The sequence below is a fragment of the Spodoptera frugiperda genome, chromosome 7 (genome assembly GCF_023101765.2).
Source record: "Spodoptera frugiperda isolate SF20-4 chromosome 7, AGI-APGP_CSIRO_Sfru_2.0, whole genome shotgun sequence".
In the NCBI taxonomy this organism is placed as follows: domain Eukaryota; kingdom Metazoa; phylum Arthropoda; class Insecta; order Lepidoptera; family Noctuidae; genus Spodoptera; species Spodoptera frugiperda.
Window position 1 is genome coordinate 9,853,732 of NC_064218.1, and position 19,097 is coordinate 9,872,828.

General features: G+C 36.6%; 1 protein-coding gene across 1 annotated transcript in view; it reads right to left on the reverse strand.

Annotated features, from left to right (window-relative positions):
- Nucleotides 1–19,097, reverse strand: part of LOC118265771 (protein fem-1 homolog B) — an 87,683-nt gene that overhangs the window by 68,095 nt on the left and 491 nt on the right. Inside the window, exons 2-14 of the mRNA XM_035578932.2 lie at nt 16,246–16,399; nt 12,335–12,579; nt 10,983–11,130; nt 10,251–10,405; nt 9,509–9,634; nt 8,929–9,126; nt 8,185–8,268; nt 7,903–7,998; nt 6,874–6,957; nt 6,264–6,397; nt 5,715–5,833; nt 4,879–4,998; nt 4,324–4,544 (exon numbers count right to left, since the gene is read on the reverse strand). Of these exons, the coding sequence (XP_035434825.1) occupies nt 4,387–4,544; nt 4,879–4,998; nt 5,715–5,833; nt 6,264–6,397; nt 6,874–6,957; nt 7,903–7,998; nt 8,185–8,268; nt 8,929–9,126; nt 9,509–9,634; nt 10,251–10,405; nt 10,983–11,130; nt 12,335–12,579; nt 16,246–16,399 (1,821 nt within the window). The 3' untranslated portion in view covers nt 4,324–4,386. The remainder of the gene's footprint in view (nt 1–4,323; nt 4,545–4,878; nt 4,999–5,714; nt 5,834–6,263; nt 6,398–6,873; nt 6,958–7,902; nt 7,999–8,184; nt 8,269–8,928; nt 9,127–9,508; nt 9,635–10,250; nt 10,406–10,982; nt 11,131–12,334; nt 12,580–16,245; nt 16,400–19,097) is intronic.

Here is a 19,097-nt window from a genome sequence, read left to right on the forward strand (position 1 = left end):
TTTTGGAACTTGAATTAAAAATTCAACATAACTTCGTTAGTAAGCTGCCTTAGCACACATTTAGATAGTTTTTGATAGCTTGCAAATATTTTATATTAGTCTAGCTACATTTTGAGGTGATATTTTGATTTTCAAAACTAGATACAATGCGTTTAAAATAAAGTTACTATTCCTTTATCTTTCATCTTGACTGTTATCATCATACTGACATAACAATTTTGCGTTATTTCCCAACGAGACTTAGTCAGCAATGTAAAACGTAATCTAACGGATAAGTATTAAAGCTTAAAATTGTTTGGAGAATAGTGTGACTGGTTGATTTATAGTATTGAAGCTTAGGAAACATATTTTAAACGCATTATAACCTTTTTTAATCTCCTACGACATTTAGATCTAGTATAAATGCGGGCCAGTTCAACATTTCCATTACATATTTCTTTATAATAACTCTTACTTCCAATTTTAATCTTATAAAACGTAAATTGAACACAAAATGAAAGATATGCATATAAGTATCTATAAAACTTCGTTCCCGAACTAAAAACTATAAAGTATATTGCTTAAGTATGGCAATATCAACGTTTTGGTTAATACAATAGAGACGAATATCGTTTGGCACGCTGTGATTGAGTCTAGCATAACGTAGGCTTAACTAACTTATAATAAGTTGTACAATACATTAGTCAGTTTACAGTGTCGAGCAAAAAAAACTGCCCACAACTAAGTTTTAAAAAAATATTGCTTCGATATTGTGCTGGGGTGTTTTTTGCTCGCAAGTGTACATAAGTATTTATAATAATATCGACTGTTCAAATTGCTTCAGAATCTACAAGAACCAGGTACGTGGCATAAGTACAATATCATGGCGAAAATATATGATTTAATAGAAAAATAATATATTTTACATATACATATTACCTACTATAAATATATTTGGGCGATACAAAAAATAAATCGTTATATTTCAAGGTATTATATTTCTCTTTTAACACCTCACAGTACATAAATAGTAAGAAAATATTAATTGAATTTAGGAGAGCATCTAAATATATTAATTGATTGATTATTGTTTTTCATTACTTAAGTAATTAGGATCATTTTAATTATAATTTCATTCATATATTGAATTTAGCAGCATTTTTGATTAGACAATTCCTTTAGAGGTAGTGAATAAAAATAGATCAACGAATTAGCTACTGATTCGAAAGCTAGTTTTGTCAATTACCGTAAAAGTATCTGTAACCTTAGTATAAGTTTGCTTTACATTTAAAGTAATCGAAACGAGAGCTCATTCGGCGCTCTGATTGGTTGGTTTATTCGAGCCGGCCAATCAGAGCGCCGAACGCGCTCTCGTTTCGATTACTTGTAAACGTAAAGCAAACTTATACTAAGGCTACTGTTATTTAGATTATAATTTCTTTGTGTTATGTCTACGATATGCATTATAGTTTGCTTGCTAAGCGAGCGATATAAACACAATAAGAAACTATTAATTTTATTTATCCGATGACCACATTTCATTGGCCAAAAGTGTAACAATTACAACATAACTAAGTAGTCAGTTTTCATGCTAATTAGACATCAATTTGTATGTGGCTACATTTAATTCTTTTTCTCTATGCCATAGATAGAATAATCTAGAAACACTAACGGGTATATTTTTTTGACTAGAATTAAAAACCGCTAATTGACGCATACTGCCAAACTAAGTTTCGGACATCCCAGAATACCGAACAGTTGTCCCATAGGCCGTATTACTAAGTGATATTTGTGCGATACTAACCTCAACAGTCCATTAAACAACTGTTTGTAACTAACCATGGCGTTCCAAGAACATTTTCATAAAAATTTTTGACAAACAAAAATTAATTCAGCGGTCTTTGTATTAAAAATTCAAATTAGTCAAAACTTAAATAAAAAAATATACAATCCCTATAACATATACATATTATACAGTATTTCATTCGTGTATAAAGAAAACATAAAGTCGTATATTTACAAAGAAACCTTTGAAAGGTAAGAACATGTAAAACAAAGGAACTACAACACCGCCAATTGTGAATGTCGACTCGTCATAAACTCGTCACTACGATATCATTCAGTCAAAATCGTAACTAGAAAAGAAATCGACATTTTACATAGATCCTGTGCGTTCATATTAACAAATAACTATGTACAAAGTCTGTAAATAAACGCATCGATTCTCTCTCTCTAACATTAAAGACAAGGTTCGAAGCCATGCCGACAAGGCAACACTAGCGATGTCCAATCTAATCTTAAAACTAAAATTCTATTTTATTATCACAATACGTCGTCCCCTACGATTCGATTACAATGACGGATTAGTCGATTTTCCCTTTAATCGATTACTTCATACTCGTCACATCACTATTCTAGAGTTTGAGCCACGCTTTGGACATTATCGTTTGAACACATTTAAGCCCTGTGTTCTTTTGAACTACATACTTTTAATATAAGTATTGAATTATAAGGCTCAGGCTACACGGAAGCGTTTTTATTATTATTATTGAATTCATATTGAACAATTCATTTAATTATTAAGATTTATAGATAGTCTAGAATTAGTAGCGACCGTTTTTATGTATCGTAAATATTCAATGGTCTAAATATATTTTGGCTAATTATTTCGTAGATGGAAGATAGCATTTTTATGCGTGTCATATTCTTTACTGAGTCGTTTAATCAGATTTGGCATGTATCTTAGAAAGATTTTTATCTAATAACTGCTGAGTTTTTATATATCGCACCCTTAGAATGAAAGTGACCGAATCCAAAAACTGCAAGTTGTCGGAAATGAGCCAGAAAGTCTCAGAAAATACATTTTAGTATATCTCTTGCGAATTCCAAGACATACCTACTAGATGTATGGATTAGTTCTTTGGTTGTAGAGTATATTATGTAATGCCAGTTTATGATAAAATCAAATGTTACAGAAATTTTGAGTTAAGTGACTTTCATTCAAGAGTGCGATATAACATTTGGTGATATAGTCACTACAAAATGGTTACAAATTACAATACATACATTATTTTGCAGTATAAGTCAGAACATACATAACATTGATGAGACTGTCTAATTCTGAACTGCATATGACCATGTAACATGTAGGTTTTAAGTGTGATGTCAGCTTAAAGATGGTAGAATCATTTTTTAGTCATTATATCATTAACTCAATTGCTTGCTTTGGTAGTAAACACACCGTTACTGAAAGCCTATTTTATGTGAATTGTTTAAAGTCGATTTTATGATGAAGAAGGATACCAGTACTCTTAGTACGAGTTTGCTTTATGTTTAACGAAATCGAAATGAGAGAAAGTTCAGTACGAGTTCACTTAAAGTAATCATAACAAGAGCGCGTTCAGCGCTCTGATTGGTTGGTTTATTCGAGCCGGCCAATCGGAGCGCCGAACGTGTTCTCGTTTTGATTACTTTAAACGTAAAGCAAACTCATAATAAGGGCGCTAAGGTCTGATTAGCTGGCTCAAATGAATCAACTAATCAGAGCACCGAACGCGTTCTCGCTTCGATCTCGTTAAACATAATAACAAACTCGTACTAAGCTCTCTGAGGAAGGCCACTGCAAATTTTTGACAGAAAGGAGGCAGCGTATAACCGACAAATAGATTATTGATACGAAAGTAAAGTTTGTTTTATTTGGATGTAAGATGATTGACTTTCCAATACGTAAAATAGTTAAATATGAGAATAAGTAGCTGAAATACTCAGTAGTCTAAGTATTCCGGCTACTAATGATTATAATGATGTTTTAATATAAGGGCTAGCGTATACATACTGGTATTAAGTTTATAGTAATATAATTATGAATGTGCGTATACTGTCAACTCGATAGTTAATAGATTTCGTCGAGTGCAATCCACTAGAAGTAGACTAATCGACTAAACAGTTTAGTTGATTAAACGTTGTATGTTACCGATAGCCCTAAGTGAATGGTTTGGTTACAATAAACCAATTGAGACTTTTCGTAATAGATGTGTTACAATTGATAGAACCTCCTTATTTTTCGAAGTACAATGATGGCAGAGTAGAGCACATTTGTCACCAACCCTACTCTTCACGCGGGTAGCGTAAGAGTCGACTAAAGGACTACATATTTAATGGAGACCAGGCAGCATCCTTTTCAACTGCGATCTCCAAGACTTTCTTTCTTTTGTAGAGATGTATAATCCAGGGGCCTTAGTCTGCGAGAGGGACGGAGCTATGTAGGTTGTCAGAACTCCGTCGATCTCGCACTGCTCAATGATCGGACCATTCTGACACAATTGTAATACTCAGTCCCTAAGTGCCCCAGCAGTGGACTCCCACGATGTTGATGATACTGATGTAGAGTAGAAGTAGTTACTTGTGTTAGTGGTAGGGTCTGACGCCGTGCATGGTGAGGAAGGCGTGCAGGTCGCGGGGCACGTGGTCTGGTCGGTAGCGCGCCCCCGCGCACGCCAGGGCTCCGGCCGCCAGGCACGACAGGCGCGGCCGTAGGGCTCCACGGACTACTGATTCTGCTGGACCTGGAATTGAAGTCAAGTGTTAGGTGATGAATACTTATGTAGGTTACAAAGAGACTTATATAACATTTGGTAAAGTAATATTGTATGATTCAAATAAGGACTATTAGCCTACTTGAAGTAGTTTAATTGATTTGTGCAGGATGCGCAAGTACTTTAGAGGACTTGCGCAAGTTGCGCATTATTGCGCAAACCATAAGTGAGTATATTAATAAACGTGTAACAGCATATTTAACACGATAGACGTGGAACGCAAACAAAATAATATAGGGAAAGCCTGAAAGTATTGTATATTGTTGCAAGTAACTCAATACAAACTTTAGTTAGTAGTACAGACCTCCGATAGAGGCGACGAGTGGCGTGATTCCATCGGCGTCCATGGCGTCGACATGTGCCCCCGCCACCAGTAGCTCACATACCACTGCGCATAGAGACTCGCTCCACTGCTCCCGTTCATCTGGTAATTTGAAATATACATGTATTACAAATAAAAATATCAAATATTTCTGTTAATTTAGGGCCTGTTTCATTTTTAGAATGTCTAATAAAGTTGTTTCCAAATGTTTGGAATGATTGTTCACCAAATGATTGGCGTATTTTCCATATAGTGTATGTCAAAATATGCCATTCAATACTATGTTTAATTAAATAAACACAACGTGTTTTAAAATCCGGTTCAAACTATAAACTGAACCACATGTTATAGAATATAATGTTGCGTCAATTTATATTAAAGTGAAAACGTTCATTTACGAATTAATCTTTCACACTGCTATGACAAAATTTTACACACACACACACACATAACGTCACGCCTTTTATCCCCGAAGGGGTAGGCAGAGGTGACATTACTGCACTTAATGCCGCTGTACAATGTACACCCACTTTTCACCATTTGTGTTATAAGTCTCATGTAATAGGGGGTGAGCCTATTGCCATATCCTGGACACAATTCCAGACTCCGTGCTACTGCCAAAAATTTTCGGAAATCCGAAAAAATCCCAGTAATACTTTGCCCGACCCAGGAATCGAACCCGAGACCCCTTGTTCGGCAGTCGCACTTGCAACCACTCGACCAACCAGGCAGTCTCAGGATTTTATCATGTTAATTATCTGAACCAGGAGGGTATTTCATCCGTAAATATACGTTTGTAGAATAGAATGTGTACGGACCAGTAGTGAGTTGGTAGGAGATGAGCGCGACATGCAGCGCGGTGCGGCGCGAGTCGTCGGCCGCGTCCACCTCCGCGCCGCACTCCAGGAGCAGCCGCGTCGTGCGCACGCACGGGAACCTACGGAAATATAATATACTTAGTACATAAGGCTTTTACATATTTAATGGGGCTATTTTGACTATTTTTGGAACTTGAGGGACGAAGTATAAATTAAATTGGGTTAATTTGATGATTTTTATCGTATCTCTCTCTCTTTTCTCGGATACAATTATTTGAATCGCCTTCTCTCGTCTTCAATCTCTCGTGAGAATAAAAGTTACAAACAAATTTTTGTATCTTAAACAGTGGGTGCGTTTACATATACACAACAATTTGTAGATCACACAACAAGTAGATCCATATAGAAATCGAAACCGCAACACGTTATGCAACAGCAATCAAACGTATCCGTATAAAAAAATGCATGAAAAGAAGGAAACAAAACTTGTTTTTTAAGAATGCTATTACAAGGAAACTTCTAATAATAATAAGAAATATCAATACTAACTGGCACACATCACTGGTATGGAAGTCGTCGACGGGTGTCCGCCTGTCGGCCGCTAGATGGAGTAACGTCTGCCCGCTGCGTAAGCGCACGTTCCGCAGTCTGAATATTGCACGCCGCACTAAGCTTGTTGTGTCCTGGGAATGTGTGTAATGTTTTTATATTCATTTGTTTAAAATTTCGTATTTTATTATTTTTATCTTGTATTATTATCATTTGCTTTACCTTTTAAGTATATACGTCATTCGGCTATTAAGGTCAACCGGAAAACAATATTAAAAAAAAAATCTTGTTGTATAGAGACCGAATGGCCCAGTTTTTATTTGTCTGGTCTATTGTCGACTGTAGTAGCGTCCGAAAGGTGATTGTTAAAGGTGTTAATTATAATTTAGTGTAACAACTAATAAGTAACTCAATTTGCTGATTTTCAAAATCAACTGACAATTTTTATTCATAGAATAGAATTTACGTGACAGATTTTCCTTATAAAAACTGTCAAAAATTCAAAACTATTTCTACGATAAAGTTGTGGAAAAATCGACCTTAAGTTATATAAAGAATACCATTAACAATTGTCTTATCTTTCTATACTAAAATAACAAAAGCTACCAACCTCACAGTTATCAGCGTTGTCGAGCAGCCTGGCGGCGACGGCGACGAGGTAGAGCGCCGTGCGCACGTTGCTCTCGTACTCGTCCTGCAACATGAACGTGCGCACCAGGCTCTACGCGTCAATACTCGCCAAGTTACAGCTTGCAACCAACGCATAGCCATTACTGTGGTACGTGACTCAGCTGTCTTATAGTTCTTCGTGTAGCTTTATTACCAATCTGAGCATATTTCCAAAAAAAAATTACAAGAGATAAATTCCAGGTATAATATTTTATAAACAAAGTCGATCTCACTCGTGAACGTTTGATTTCACTAGTACTTTTATCCTTTCAGTGCCGGGCTACAAATAGACAATCCAAATCGAGAGAAAACAAATGGCATGTTAGTGAAGACATGTGTCAGTGAATTTTTTTCTGTACTCTTAGTATGAGCCTGCTTTGCGTTTAAAGTGCTCGGTGCTCTGATTGGTTGGTTTATTCGAGCCGGCCAATCAGAGCCGTTTCGGTTACTTAAACGTAAAGAAAACTCATACTAAGGGTAATGGAGAAAGATAATAATAATTATAAGTTCATCAGGGAATAAGTATCCGTACGTAACAAAGATATAAGTACCGCTAGTTTGTAATAATAATAATTATCTCTTAACCTATATGTACCAGCGCAAAAAAAAATGCAGATTGGTCATAAATTTCCACGAGAACTATTTAACATGTTACATAAGCATACAATAAGCGATCTCAGATTATATTCTGATCTTTGACACGCAAGATTTTTGAAAACACCACTTTGTAGAAGACCCAAAAACCAGTTACACACTAACTACGAAAACCAACCTTACTACTTTGAAATAAAGACTAATATTCACACCAAACTCAACATACAAATTTGAGTAAACCAAAATGTACTTTAATTCTATAAAGTTAAGGTTTATTTTTGGTCAAGTTTGATGTCAATACTATTTTTTTTTTTATTGGCAAACAAGTATGTAATATGAAAAGCAAGATGAATTCTCACAGAGCGTTTGTACATACTACTAAGGATTCCGGATCATGATTTATTTGTGGCTTCTCTAAACGTTTCGTGCCTCTGCGCAGCTCTTCTGCGCATGCTTCTAACACGAAACACACCTGTGAAGAGGAGAAATTTTTATTATACATGTGTATAGTGAAATCAACTTTATTTGTGTTGAAATATGGTTAAAAATTGACTATAATAAATTCTCTGCGTTATCGGTTCAGCTGTTTTCGAGGTTTGTGCTTAGCAACACATTTAATGATTCGTTTTTTTATATTATAGATAGAAGCTATGTTTACCTGTGCAAGAGGTAGTTCAATTCCAATGTGTATCATTTGTGAGAACACTTGAGCAAATCTAAGCAGGTCCTTCACGACCGAGACCTGGAAATGAAAACATAATGATATTATAATAATGTTTTTTTGGAGGACATTTTATTCGACTGATGACTGTTATAAAGCGAAGAGGTATGTAGAATTGGTATCAATGGGCTCTCGCTATCCCCAAGGGAGACAAGCGTAATGCTAAGTATTTATTCAACAAAACATTTTTTCATCTTTATCCTTATTCTTATACTTTATAGCAGACCGTGGTTTTTGGCACAAAAAGAGGGCAAGCGAGATTAGATTATTATAATTTATAAATGGATAAACGGGCTATGCAATTAGGGGCCATAACTCATAGGTATAGTGTAACATATCATAGTAATTAGTTTTAGTTTAAAACCCGACACGAACTATAGTTCGTTGTGGAGAAACATTGGATACTGTGCTTCTTCTCATTATTCTATGGTTACTGCCACGATAAATATAGGCTATCGTTCGTTCTGGGAACTTTAGAGAGTTAGTTAGAATGATGTATGAGTACCCCAAAGTGACGTGGCCTTAACAAAACATTTCATGTTAACGGGGTGAATAGGGATCGAGGGTTGAATAGGGACAGAAGAGGGATGAATAGGTGTAGGGGAATTCTTCATAGTATTTATTCACCCCTCTTCTATCCCTATTCACCCTTCGATCCCTATTCACCCCGTTTTACTGTACCTCGTTATGCTGCCTTAGATGCAGCGCGTGCCTCCAGAGCGCGAGGCAGCGGTCGAAGCGCGCCTCGTCGGCGAAGACGGCGCCGCGGAAGACGATGGGGTGCGGCAGGTCGGGGCAGCGCGCGCCCAGCACGCGCTCGCGCACGGCCAGCCCCTCCATGTGCAGCGCGTGCGCGTTGCCCACCAGCGCCTCCACCTCCTGCACGGGGGGGGCATTACTACTCAGTTAATTACTTAGTTAAGTAGACGTTACATGTAGACTAAAGGTAGCCTCTCAGTCTACATCTAGCATCTACTTTAAATGTAAACATAACGTTACTCTACAGTAGGATTTTCTCCTGTGTCGTGGGTAAGTTTACAAACGACGTGTATTTGAACTTATATGTGAAATTGTGGATCACAAAGAGTTGCCCCGTGCAGAAATCGAACCCGCTACACGTTAGGCGGCAGCTAGTTGCCCAGCCACCACGCTAACCGTGCAATCTATTGTATATAAGCTTCAAACCTTTGTTAAGTCATTGAAAGGTATAATATACGTTAACGTAAAAGACACGTAAAAAACAAGAAACGCATAAACTGACCTCTATCGTAGTACTCTCCTTCCAGTTGTCGTACGCTGGTATAGGATCAGCTGGTTTCTTCAATAGAAGGCCATATCGAGTGTCATACCGCATCGTCATCGCTCTGTGTAAGTACTGGTACGCCATCTGTGGACGGGACACGACACCTTAAGAAATAAGTTTGTGTTTAGCTAATTAACTTTAGCTTAATAAACACGATATACACTTGAAAGGAGGCCCTTTTTACACTCTCGGTACCCTTAGTACGAGTTTGCTTTACGTTAAACGAAACGAGAGCTAAAATCGGCTCGAATAAACCAACCAATCAGGGTACTGGTTTTCGATTAGGCCATGCTAGTGAAATGCCGGCAAGGCCAGTTCGTCAGGAGCCGAAACGTTAAAAAGATACGATTAAGTTCTTAAACTATGCTCAACCCTTTAAGCTAATATTGCCCTTTAGGGATGCTACCAAAAATATTGTGTTTTATTTACGTATCCAGCTGTTTCAAACCAAAACATAGTATAAATAACATAGTCTTTGTGATTTTCTAGCGTAGTAATAGCTACCAATATGTTTTTGTGTCTGATTTGTTTCTTGTATATTTTCATTTATAATATTGACATGTTTTGTAATTCTTATTTGATTTTGTATTAAAATTTACTTTATTCTACTATTACTATATAATTTGTATGTCACTTTTTATCTAAAACCTTTATGTAACCTGTGAATCACGAATAAACAATTTGAATTTGAATAACATACCCTAAGGCAATAGTACTCCTTGTCGTTCGCGAAGGAAGCCCCGAGCAGTTCGAACGCCTCGATGGCCTGCGCCCGCGTCACCTCGGGCCGGACTGCCAACATCTCCACTACCGACGCACGCGCACGCTCCGCCGCGCATTGTAACGGTGTCATACCTGGGAAATATTCAACATTTCATTCAACAGGCTGTAACAGTCTACTGCTGGACTATGGAGTCTTTTTTACATAAGAGGGAGTGTGCCATAATCTCCACATTAGGGGCTATAGTCAAAGTCAAATCATTTATTGCAATTAATGGTTTAACCATTAATAGGTACTTTTGATATGGCAACAAATAAAGAAATAGATAATAGTCTGTTAGTATGTCCGTCAGTGGCGCTAGGTGACGGTTCTATCCTTCCGAGATGTTGTTAATTTAACGTTAAGTTCTAATTTGTTTAATCAATGTAAACGCTATTAAAATCGACTGTTTAGACTAGTTTCTTAGAAGAATATTCTCCATAGACAGAGGAAACGTCGCGCTATTGTCCCTATCTGGTCAGCATAAAAACGTTTGCCCTCATTCATTCATATTAGCATTTTTAACGCTTACTATGCACAGAAAGGCATGGGTACCCATAGATTTGACGTATCTTCGCACGTATGTCTGTCAGTTTGTATGTGCCACTGCACCATCTAAATGGATGTATCAAATATGATTTCGTTATTTAATTTTTACGGGAAACAACTCACCATTTTCATTGGTAAGTATCTTGGCGTGGTGGTCAATGAGTGCGCATACGACTGCGACGTGCCCGCACTCCGCCGCGAAGTGTAGCGCCGTCGCACCGCATAACGCTCGCTCGTCGACTCGTGCGCCGCTGTCTAGTAAAAACTTTACCTGAAAACAAATTAATAATCGTGATAATAGACCTATTATTATGTTTATTTCTTTTTTTTATTGTCTTAGAAAATATGCAATACAAAACAGACAAAAGGCAAATAATCGAGGCCTATTTTTTTGACTTCAAGTCATGAAAAGTAGTATTTATTAAATTTTTATTCAGAGCCCGGAGTCTCGACTTATACCAATATGATCATTCTGGACAATCTAAGTGAGCTTCTGACCGATGCTTCAAGGAAACGACCTAAAATTTACTTTATAAATACAAAAGTACAGTGCCGTATAACTTAACACATTAAACACCATGGGGGACAAAAGTGATTTGACTTCAACAGATTTGTGTTAGCCGTCCAAGTCTTAACACATTTTTTCTATATTATAAGCTTTGGCTTATCTGACATCTGACAACTTAATTGGTGATGATGACGACTCAAAAATTTTATAAGACGTATTGAAAGAACATGAATTTTCAACGTGACAATAAACTGAACATGTATACGATTATAAAGCAAAAGTAATGGAGATAAATCCGTGCAAAGTGACCCGCGCGTAACCTCCGATACTAAACGATAGTACGTCGTACATTTTCATTACAAAAATAGATTATTTTGTTTTTTATTACAACCATTGTAGTTTTTTCCATTCAAACGTAATTATATTGTTTTTACTACATTGTATTGTCGATTAAAGCAGACGCAACTAACTATAGAAGGCAAAGATTACTCCTCATTTCTTTTTAAAAATACATGATGTCTTTATGATAAGGATTTCTCTTTTGTGACAGATGTGAAGCGAGTTTACAAACATACACAACATATGCAGACCCGAAACGACAATTTTAGGAATAAACAAGGAGTTGTTTCTTACTACTGCAACATGGAAGCTAAAGAAGCTCACACAGAGTAGATTTGGGCAACAATCACCAAACATGCTCAATGCAGGTTGAAGATTTCAAACTAAAGATTGTCCAGTCAACCAAAAAAATGCATATTTATTAACCACTAGCTTCTGCCAGCGGCTTCGCCCGCATTCCCGTGGGATAAAACGTCCTACCCTATTCCCCAAGTCAGCTCATACCCTATCTGTATACCAAATTTCATCAAAATCCGTTCAGAAGTTTCAGCGTGATTGACGGACAAATCCAAATCCAAACAAAGAAACTTTCACATTTATAATATTAGTGTGATAACAACAAACTCACCACATCCAAATGTCCTTTATACGCTGCTATCATCAAACAAGTATTGTTGTACTTGTTAGCCTTGTGTACGTCTGCTCCATGCCTGACCAAGTACTTGACAATATCCAGTCTTCCGTCAAAGCAGGCGGCTCTGAGGGGCGTGCTTAGTGTTTTGGTGGCATGGTTCACGTTGGCACCAGCTCTGACCAGTCGCTTCACGATGCCGAGGTGCCCCGCCCCTGCTGCACACCATAGCGCCGTGGCTCCTGCAATCAAACAGAACGAATTTTTTTTTAACGAAAGTTTGAATGGGTTTGACCACAATCTTGCCTGATGGGAAGCAACGATGAGATCTAAGGTGGTACACGCAAGCGCAAATAATGCCCACTCTCACTCTCACTCTCACTCTCTCTCTTTCACTCTCATTCACTCTCACTCTTGCCTTGAAAATCCTTTTAAATTTAATATTATTACTAACGAACGAAACTCCTTTGATGAAAGTGCGTTTCTTAATAGTTGATTTGAAACAGATCATAATACGATGCCTTTAGTCTTGCATAGGTTACGGTGACCGTTTACCCTCAGATGACCCTTTAGCTCTTGAGGCATTTTGTTACTGGAAGTAGTGTCAAAAATATACTGTGATCTGTCTTTCACTGAAATTCTTTGCTAGTTCTTTTGTGTATGGAGAAGAACAAGCAAAAACTGCATGGTTCCTTTTCCATGAACACGAGCTGACTCTCTGTAGATTTATATGTATGGATCTTTAATTTTTTTCTCAGTAGGAGCACGGTGTCTGAAATTGTGCCCAGTATATGGCAATAGGCTCACCCCCTATTACATGGGACTTATAACACAAATGTTGAAAAGTGGGTGTACATTGTACAGTGGCATTACTGCTGCGTAAAATACTTCTGAGCAACGTATTCCAAGTACGTATTTACGTATCCCGCACACTGACTATGATGAGTGAGGAATATCCCAGTAAAATCTACGTTTTTCAAAATATAGTTCTACTTAATTACCTGTTTACAATCTCTAAGGAAGTTTCGGGAAACCTAGTATTCAATGAAGACATTAGTTCACACAATAACGTGAGCCAAATGTATCTTCATAAATATTTACATTGACGCTTGCGTAAACTGGCCAATAACATAACGGCTTTTACCAACCATTTGTAATTATTATTCTTAATATTCTTATCAACCTGAGTCCACTTCCTTATAATCGGAAGCCATCATAATATTATTAATTTTACCTACATTTCAAATGTGAAAGTCTCGTGTATCTTTTGTTGAATTAAAACAATAACTGCCGAAAGAAAAGTATTAAAGGCATCATCCGCGAATGAATAAATGTTTTCTTTGTTTCAACGTTTTGTTGCTTTGTTTGTTATGCCCTTATGCCTGAAATACTGGATCGATTTCGATGATTTTGACAGGACTACAGATGGAACTTCGGATACGGTAATTTGGTTTTTGGGATCATTGTAAATAGATAACATTTTTGTTTGAATCAATTCCATTTAAGAATGTAGTTGTTACAAAGCTGCGTCTTATAAGTCAAGGGTATGGTATGGCAAGTCAGGCAAAATGCCGCCGATCCCTAAACTGAAAAACTACTTGCTTCATAATAATAAATATCGCTCACCATATTATTTAGCTAAGCCCAACGGATGTAGTAACATCACGGTCAATGAAATCAAAATAAGTTATAAATGTTTTATGTTTATTTCGAAACAGGCCCTTGTGTCTGTCGCTCCCTTGGTCTTGGTTCGAAAACCCCGACATTCACACACCCACGGTTCAAACGCTAACTATTATTAATCACGACCGCTAATAATATCACACAAAAATACATTTCAATGTCACGCATTGAATTTTTCATTAACAGCTCATGATAAAATTCACAAACCGAATCATTAGTTTCAGTAAAGCGATAATAATCAAATAAATATAGTAATTAATCACGATTAGATAGTTCCAAGAAAGGATTTATTATTATTAACAGAGATAGAGGCGATTATGAGTCTGTAGTGAATGCATGTAGGACCAGGAACTGCATCTAGCCACGACGAATGCTGCCAAAACCTACAAATCCTTTACAATACTGGTAAATCATGAATACTGGGAAACAAAGAGGTTTGGAAGTCCGCCAGATACGTACCAAAACGTTCCGTGAGACGATTTTCAGTTTCTTTGTGTGTAAACTTTCACACATTTCTATATATAAACCGTGTGAGTTCCCGACTTAGACAAAAAAACGGGAGTCAATGCGCCGTACGGTCGGGAACACGTTGCAGGACGCTTTGTGCACCCAATGACGTACTCACGTGCTTTATTTGGAAAATAATATTTGACATTGGAGTGAAATAAAGATGCACGGACTTAAATGCGTGTTCTAAGAACGATGGCGATGTAGCGTGGGCGTTTAATATATTGCTGTAAGCTTCATAAACACACTCCTTTGATGATACTGCGTTTCCGATCAAACTTTCGATTCTGTATATGATCACTCCTGTCGTTTAAGATTATAAATATGATACGAAAGATTTGCTTAAATTAAAACAAACGCATACAAAGGAAAACTTCAGGAAATCCACCCATTCAAATATTTCTACTGAATCATCTGCATGTAGATACAATTTGTCAAATGATTCCAAGATCCTTACTCATTGAAGTATTTTAGGACTGAAATGCTTATCATATAGGTCAGTTCGACCTAGAAATGTGCAGGAAATTAAGAATCTAGACCAAAGTATCGATTCACTGGATATGCAGACCGCGGCATACATTTGAGGGTGTTGCACAATCGTAGCCTTTCTTCAAGGCCGAGGTCGTATGAGGCTATATGCTCTATATTTCAAAAATATTACGTATATAAGTAGAGCACTCTTCTCTATGTAATACATTGTATGTATGTATTATGTGTTCATTATTAACTTATTCTAAAGTTGTTTAAATTAATACACGTTAGGTTTTACAAGACACCCGCCTTTTTTTGAGGGTGAAAATCATCCAATAACTTACTGACTGTTAGACTCTTACTGACTAAAAACTACCCCGTTCCTTCTCCTGCTTTGAACCACGGGTTTGCCCTTACAGGTAAAACTGTGTAAGCAAACCCTAGCGTGTATGGGGGAAAACTGTACAGTTGTCAGTACAATATAAATCGGTTATGCCTGTACAGTTTTGCATGTAGGTATGGGCAAAACCGTCGAGCAAAACCTAACGTGTATGGCCACCATTAAATAGAAATCCACATTTTCTGTCTATACAATCTAGTAGACTTTTAGTTAATTCGTCTATTTGTTTTGATTTTTTGATAGCTATGTTTAGGAAGATTATTGGCTATTTTACAGCTTTATTTTTCAGTGTCACTACTGAAAAATTAAGAGCAGCTGTGTGACATCTCTGCACACTTTAAATGTACGTTATGTACACAATCAAGGGATGTTTGTACTACATTGTACTATCGAACGTGAAGACGCGTATATAAAAACAAATCACCGAAATATTTTTAAACGCATTACTTCGGAATGACTACAACTTATTCATATTGACAATGAATAGGTAACCATCGAGTTTCTTTACTTTAATTCTTTTCCCAATCTATCTCCACTTTGGAATAAGCTAATAGCTTCACTAAAGAACAGACGGACTGGTCTAACAATCTTTTATTTAGTTTCACCTGCAAGCAAAGCCAAAAATCTAAGCTAGTGTAAGTTTTGTTAAACTACACTTTAAACCGTGGTGGTTTGACAACTGACAACTGGTTGTCGAGCGAAGTGACGTGGGTTCAATTCCGGCACGGAATAATTTATTGTGTTATCCACATAATTATATGTTTGTAAACACCCAAGACACTGGGTAAAATGCTAGTATTTCTACATTTAAGAGAGAATAAGAAAGTATGAGGAAGAATGAACTGACCTTCAATAACATATTCATCGAATTTGACAGTGCCTTCTGTCTCAGTCCTGACTGGTGGGCGGAACTTCTCCAGCAAGATGCGGACGGCACCTTCCCGCCCATGTCTAGCTGCTGCTATCAACGGTGTGCACTTTACTCCATCACAACATATGTCCTGCAAGGAATAACAATGTTTAATTCATAAAACTCATTGGAAAGATACTTGAAAAATAAAGATTTAGATTTAAGCCATGATCGTCCCACTGCAGGGCAAAGGCCTCAATATATAAAAATAAAAGATGAGATATTTTTATAATAACTATCGTGAGACATACTAAATTAACTGCTGATGATGAAGAGTCCCATCTGTGACTCGTACCTAGAGCTTTTCTCCATTAATTTACATGGGTGAACCGTGAATTTTAGTTAGTAGCAAGGCTCGGAACCGGTTTAAAAAATACCGGTTAATACCGGTTTATATCGGTTTTCCTCCGAACTTTTCTTAAGAACGTGAACATTAAAGAACTTTATTTTAACCTAAATTAACCGGTTTATTCGACGAGGGGCATGTCGGTACACGCGTTGAAATATTATTATTGAAATAAGCTGAACAGCGCGCGGCGTTTCTTTGATGTGCGTCGTATTAACCGGTTTTTATTGCTCTAAACCGGTTAATCCGAAAAAACCTGTATGAAAATACTGTTCCAAATACCGGTTTAAAAAAACCGGTTTCGCGAACGAAACCCAATGTAAAGGTTTTGCGTACAAGTACATAATAACGGTTTAAAAATTTAACCGGTATCCGAGTCTTGGTTAGTAGATGAGATAGTTCAGAACTGATTGTTGGTGATATATATATATATATATATATATATATATATACTGGTTGTATAGGTAGTTATTAGGTTTAATAGTTAATAATATAGGAATCTGAAATTGACTCTACATTAGTTAGTAATAAACACTTAAATAACATAACATCACAAATTTTATTATTTAGAAGGGATGGGCAGAGAAATACAAATCAGATATAGCTCCTATTTTCCAAAAAATATTAAGAAATAGATTAGACTTTTATCCATAAAGTAGATAATAAGGGATAATTTCTTACACAGCATCACTTTCAGACTTCAATTAAATCTGCATCTCAAATACTCAAAAAACATGTTCGGCAGTATCAAAATCAAAGTAAACACAAACAGACATACAACAGAACATAATCTTAATATTAATCTTTGAAAATCAGTACTTGGATATGTGTAAAACACATGTATCATGTTATAAGCATATTTTTGTTTGTTATCCACATAAACATCAGTCCAGAGGTCATTGACATGTCATCAACCTAAATACATGCTTGTAAATAACAAAGGGTTTTTACACTTTGTTTATATAATAACTACATACTTTTTTACTTTTCCTAGAAATTACGGAGTTAAAGTGTTTATAGGGCTTTTGCAGGCAAGGAACTTTAGTGTGCGAAAAACAATCCAATGACTTCTCCCGCCTTGGGTGAGACGAGAGGGAGAGTCAGACTGACTAAAAACCACCCCATTCCTACTACTACTTTTTGAGACAGTGCCTCGGTTGTTTGCTAGGCAGTTCACAGCTCTGAGTAAACACAACTGCGCTAAATTGGTCATTCAACAAGAATAACCATGTATCATGGAATCTTAGAGGATAATTATACTTTAAAAGCATTAATTATACTTTTATATATAAAAATCAATTAATTGCCATTCATTAGTCTCGCTAAAACTCGAAAACGTACAAAATTCGGCTAGACCGATTTGGCGAATTTTGGTCTTGAATTATTTGTAAAAGTCCAGGGAAGGTTTAAAAGGTGAGATTTTTTTTTTGAGGCGGTACGAAGTTTGCCGGGTCAGCTAGTACTTTTATATTTTAAAAGCTGCCTCGAAAAGAAACACCCTTACAAGAGTTATGAAGTAGTTCAAGTTTCATAATCCTTAACTTCACAGGATTAAGATTTGGCTCAAATAATACTAAGGCATACTTGGTACCATTTCATTTATTTATTTATTTAACTTTTTACAACAATAATGTACAAGGGTGGGCTTAATCCCTTAGGCATTCTTACTGCAACTTAGGTGATGCAGTGGGAATATGTTACGGAAAGCTGGCCTTATTAAAGGTTATGGGCACAGATGTAACAAAACACTACAAAGCCAAGGAATATAGTAGATGATGAAATAATATGTCAGATTCAGTCATTCATACATTTATGATTGCTAATGAATTTATAAATCAAATCTATATTGCGATTCAGCAAAATAGTCATAATTTTTAAAAGGTTGACAGAACATGCTTGTCACTGGAATCAGCTGATTTTCAAAACAATGAAACAAAGGTCAGTGGGTTATCTTAGGAAGCGAAGACTTTTTTGTAATATAACAACTAAATAAAATTAATGGACCTATTGTAATGTCTTATAAAATTGGTGTTTATTGTGACACATTACAATCAAATTAGAATCAGTTACTATAATTTGATTCCTGTTCTATTTAGCACAGCTGATTCACAAAACAAAACAATATTGAATGCTCAAAGATACAGTTTGCAGTACACGCTAAAACCAGTTTAAAACTTGATCTAAATACGCAACTGTTAGCTAATAGGCATTCAAATTCAATGTAGGTAATAGGTAAATAAAGTGTGGAAGAGCTCTTTGCAATCTCTACATGATAACAATCAAGGAAAGGCAATGTGTGCTGTAATAAGCAGAGCGAGCGACCCCAACCAGCGGAGGCTTTCGCAAGCACAGCGCAACTCAAGGAAATGAATCTGGCAACTGGTACCAAGGTTACGAAGACGTTAAATGTGCGTTACGACGCAAAATCGCATTCCGCGACGCA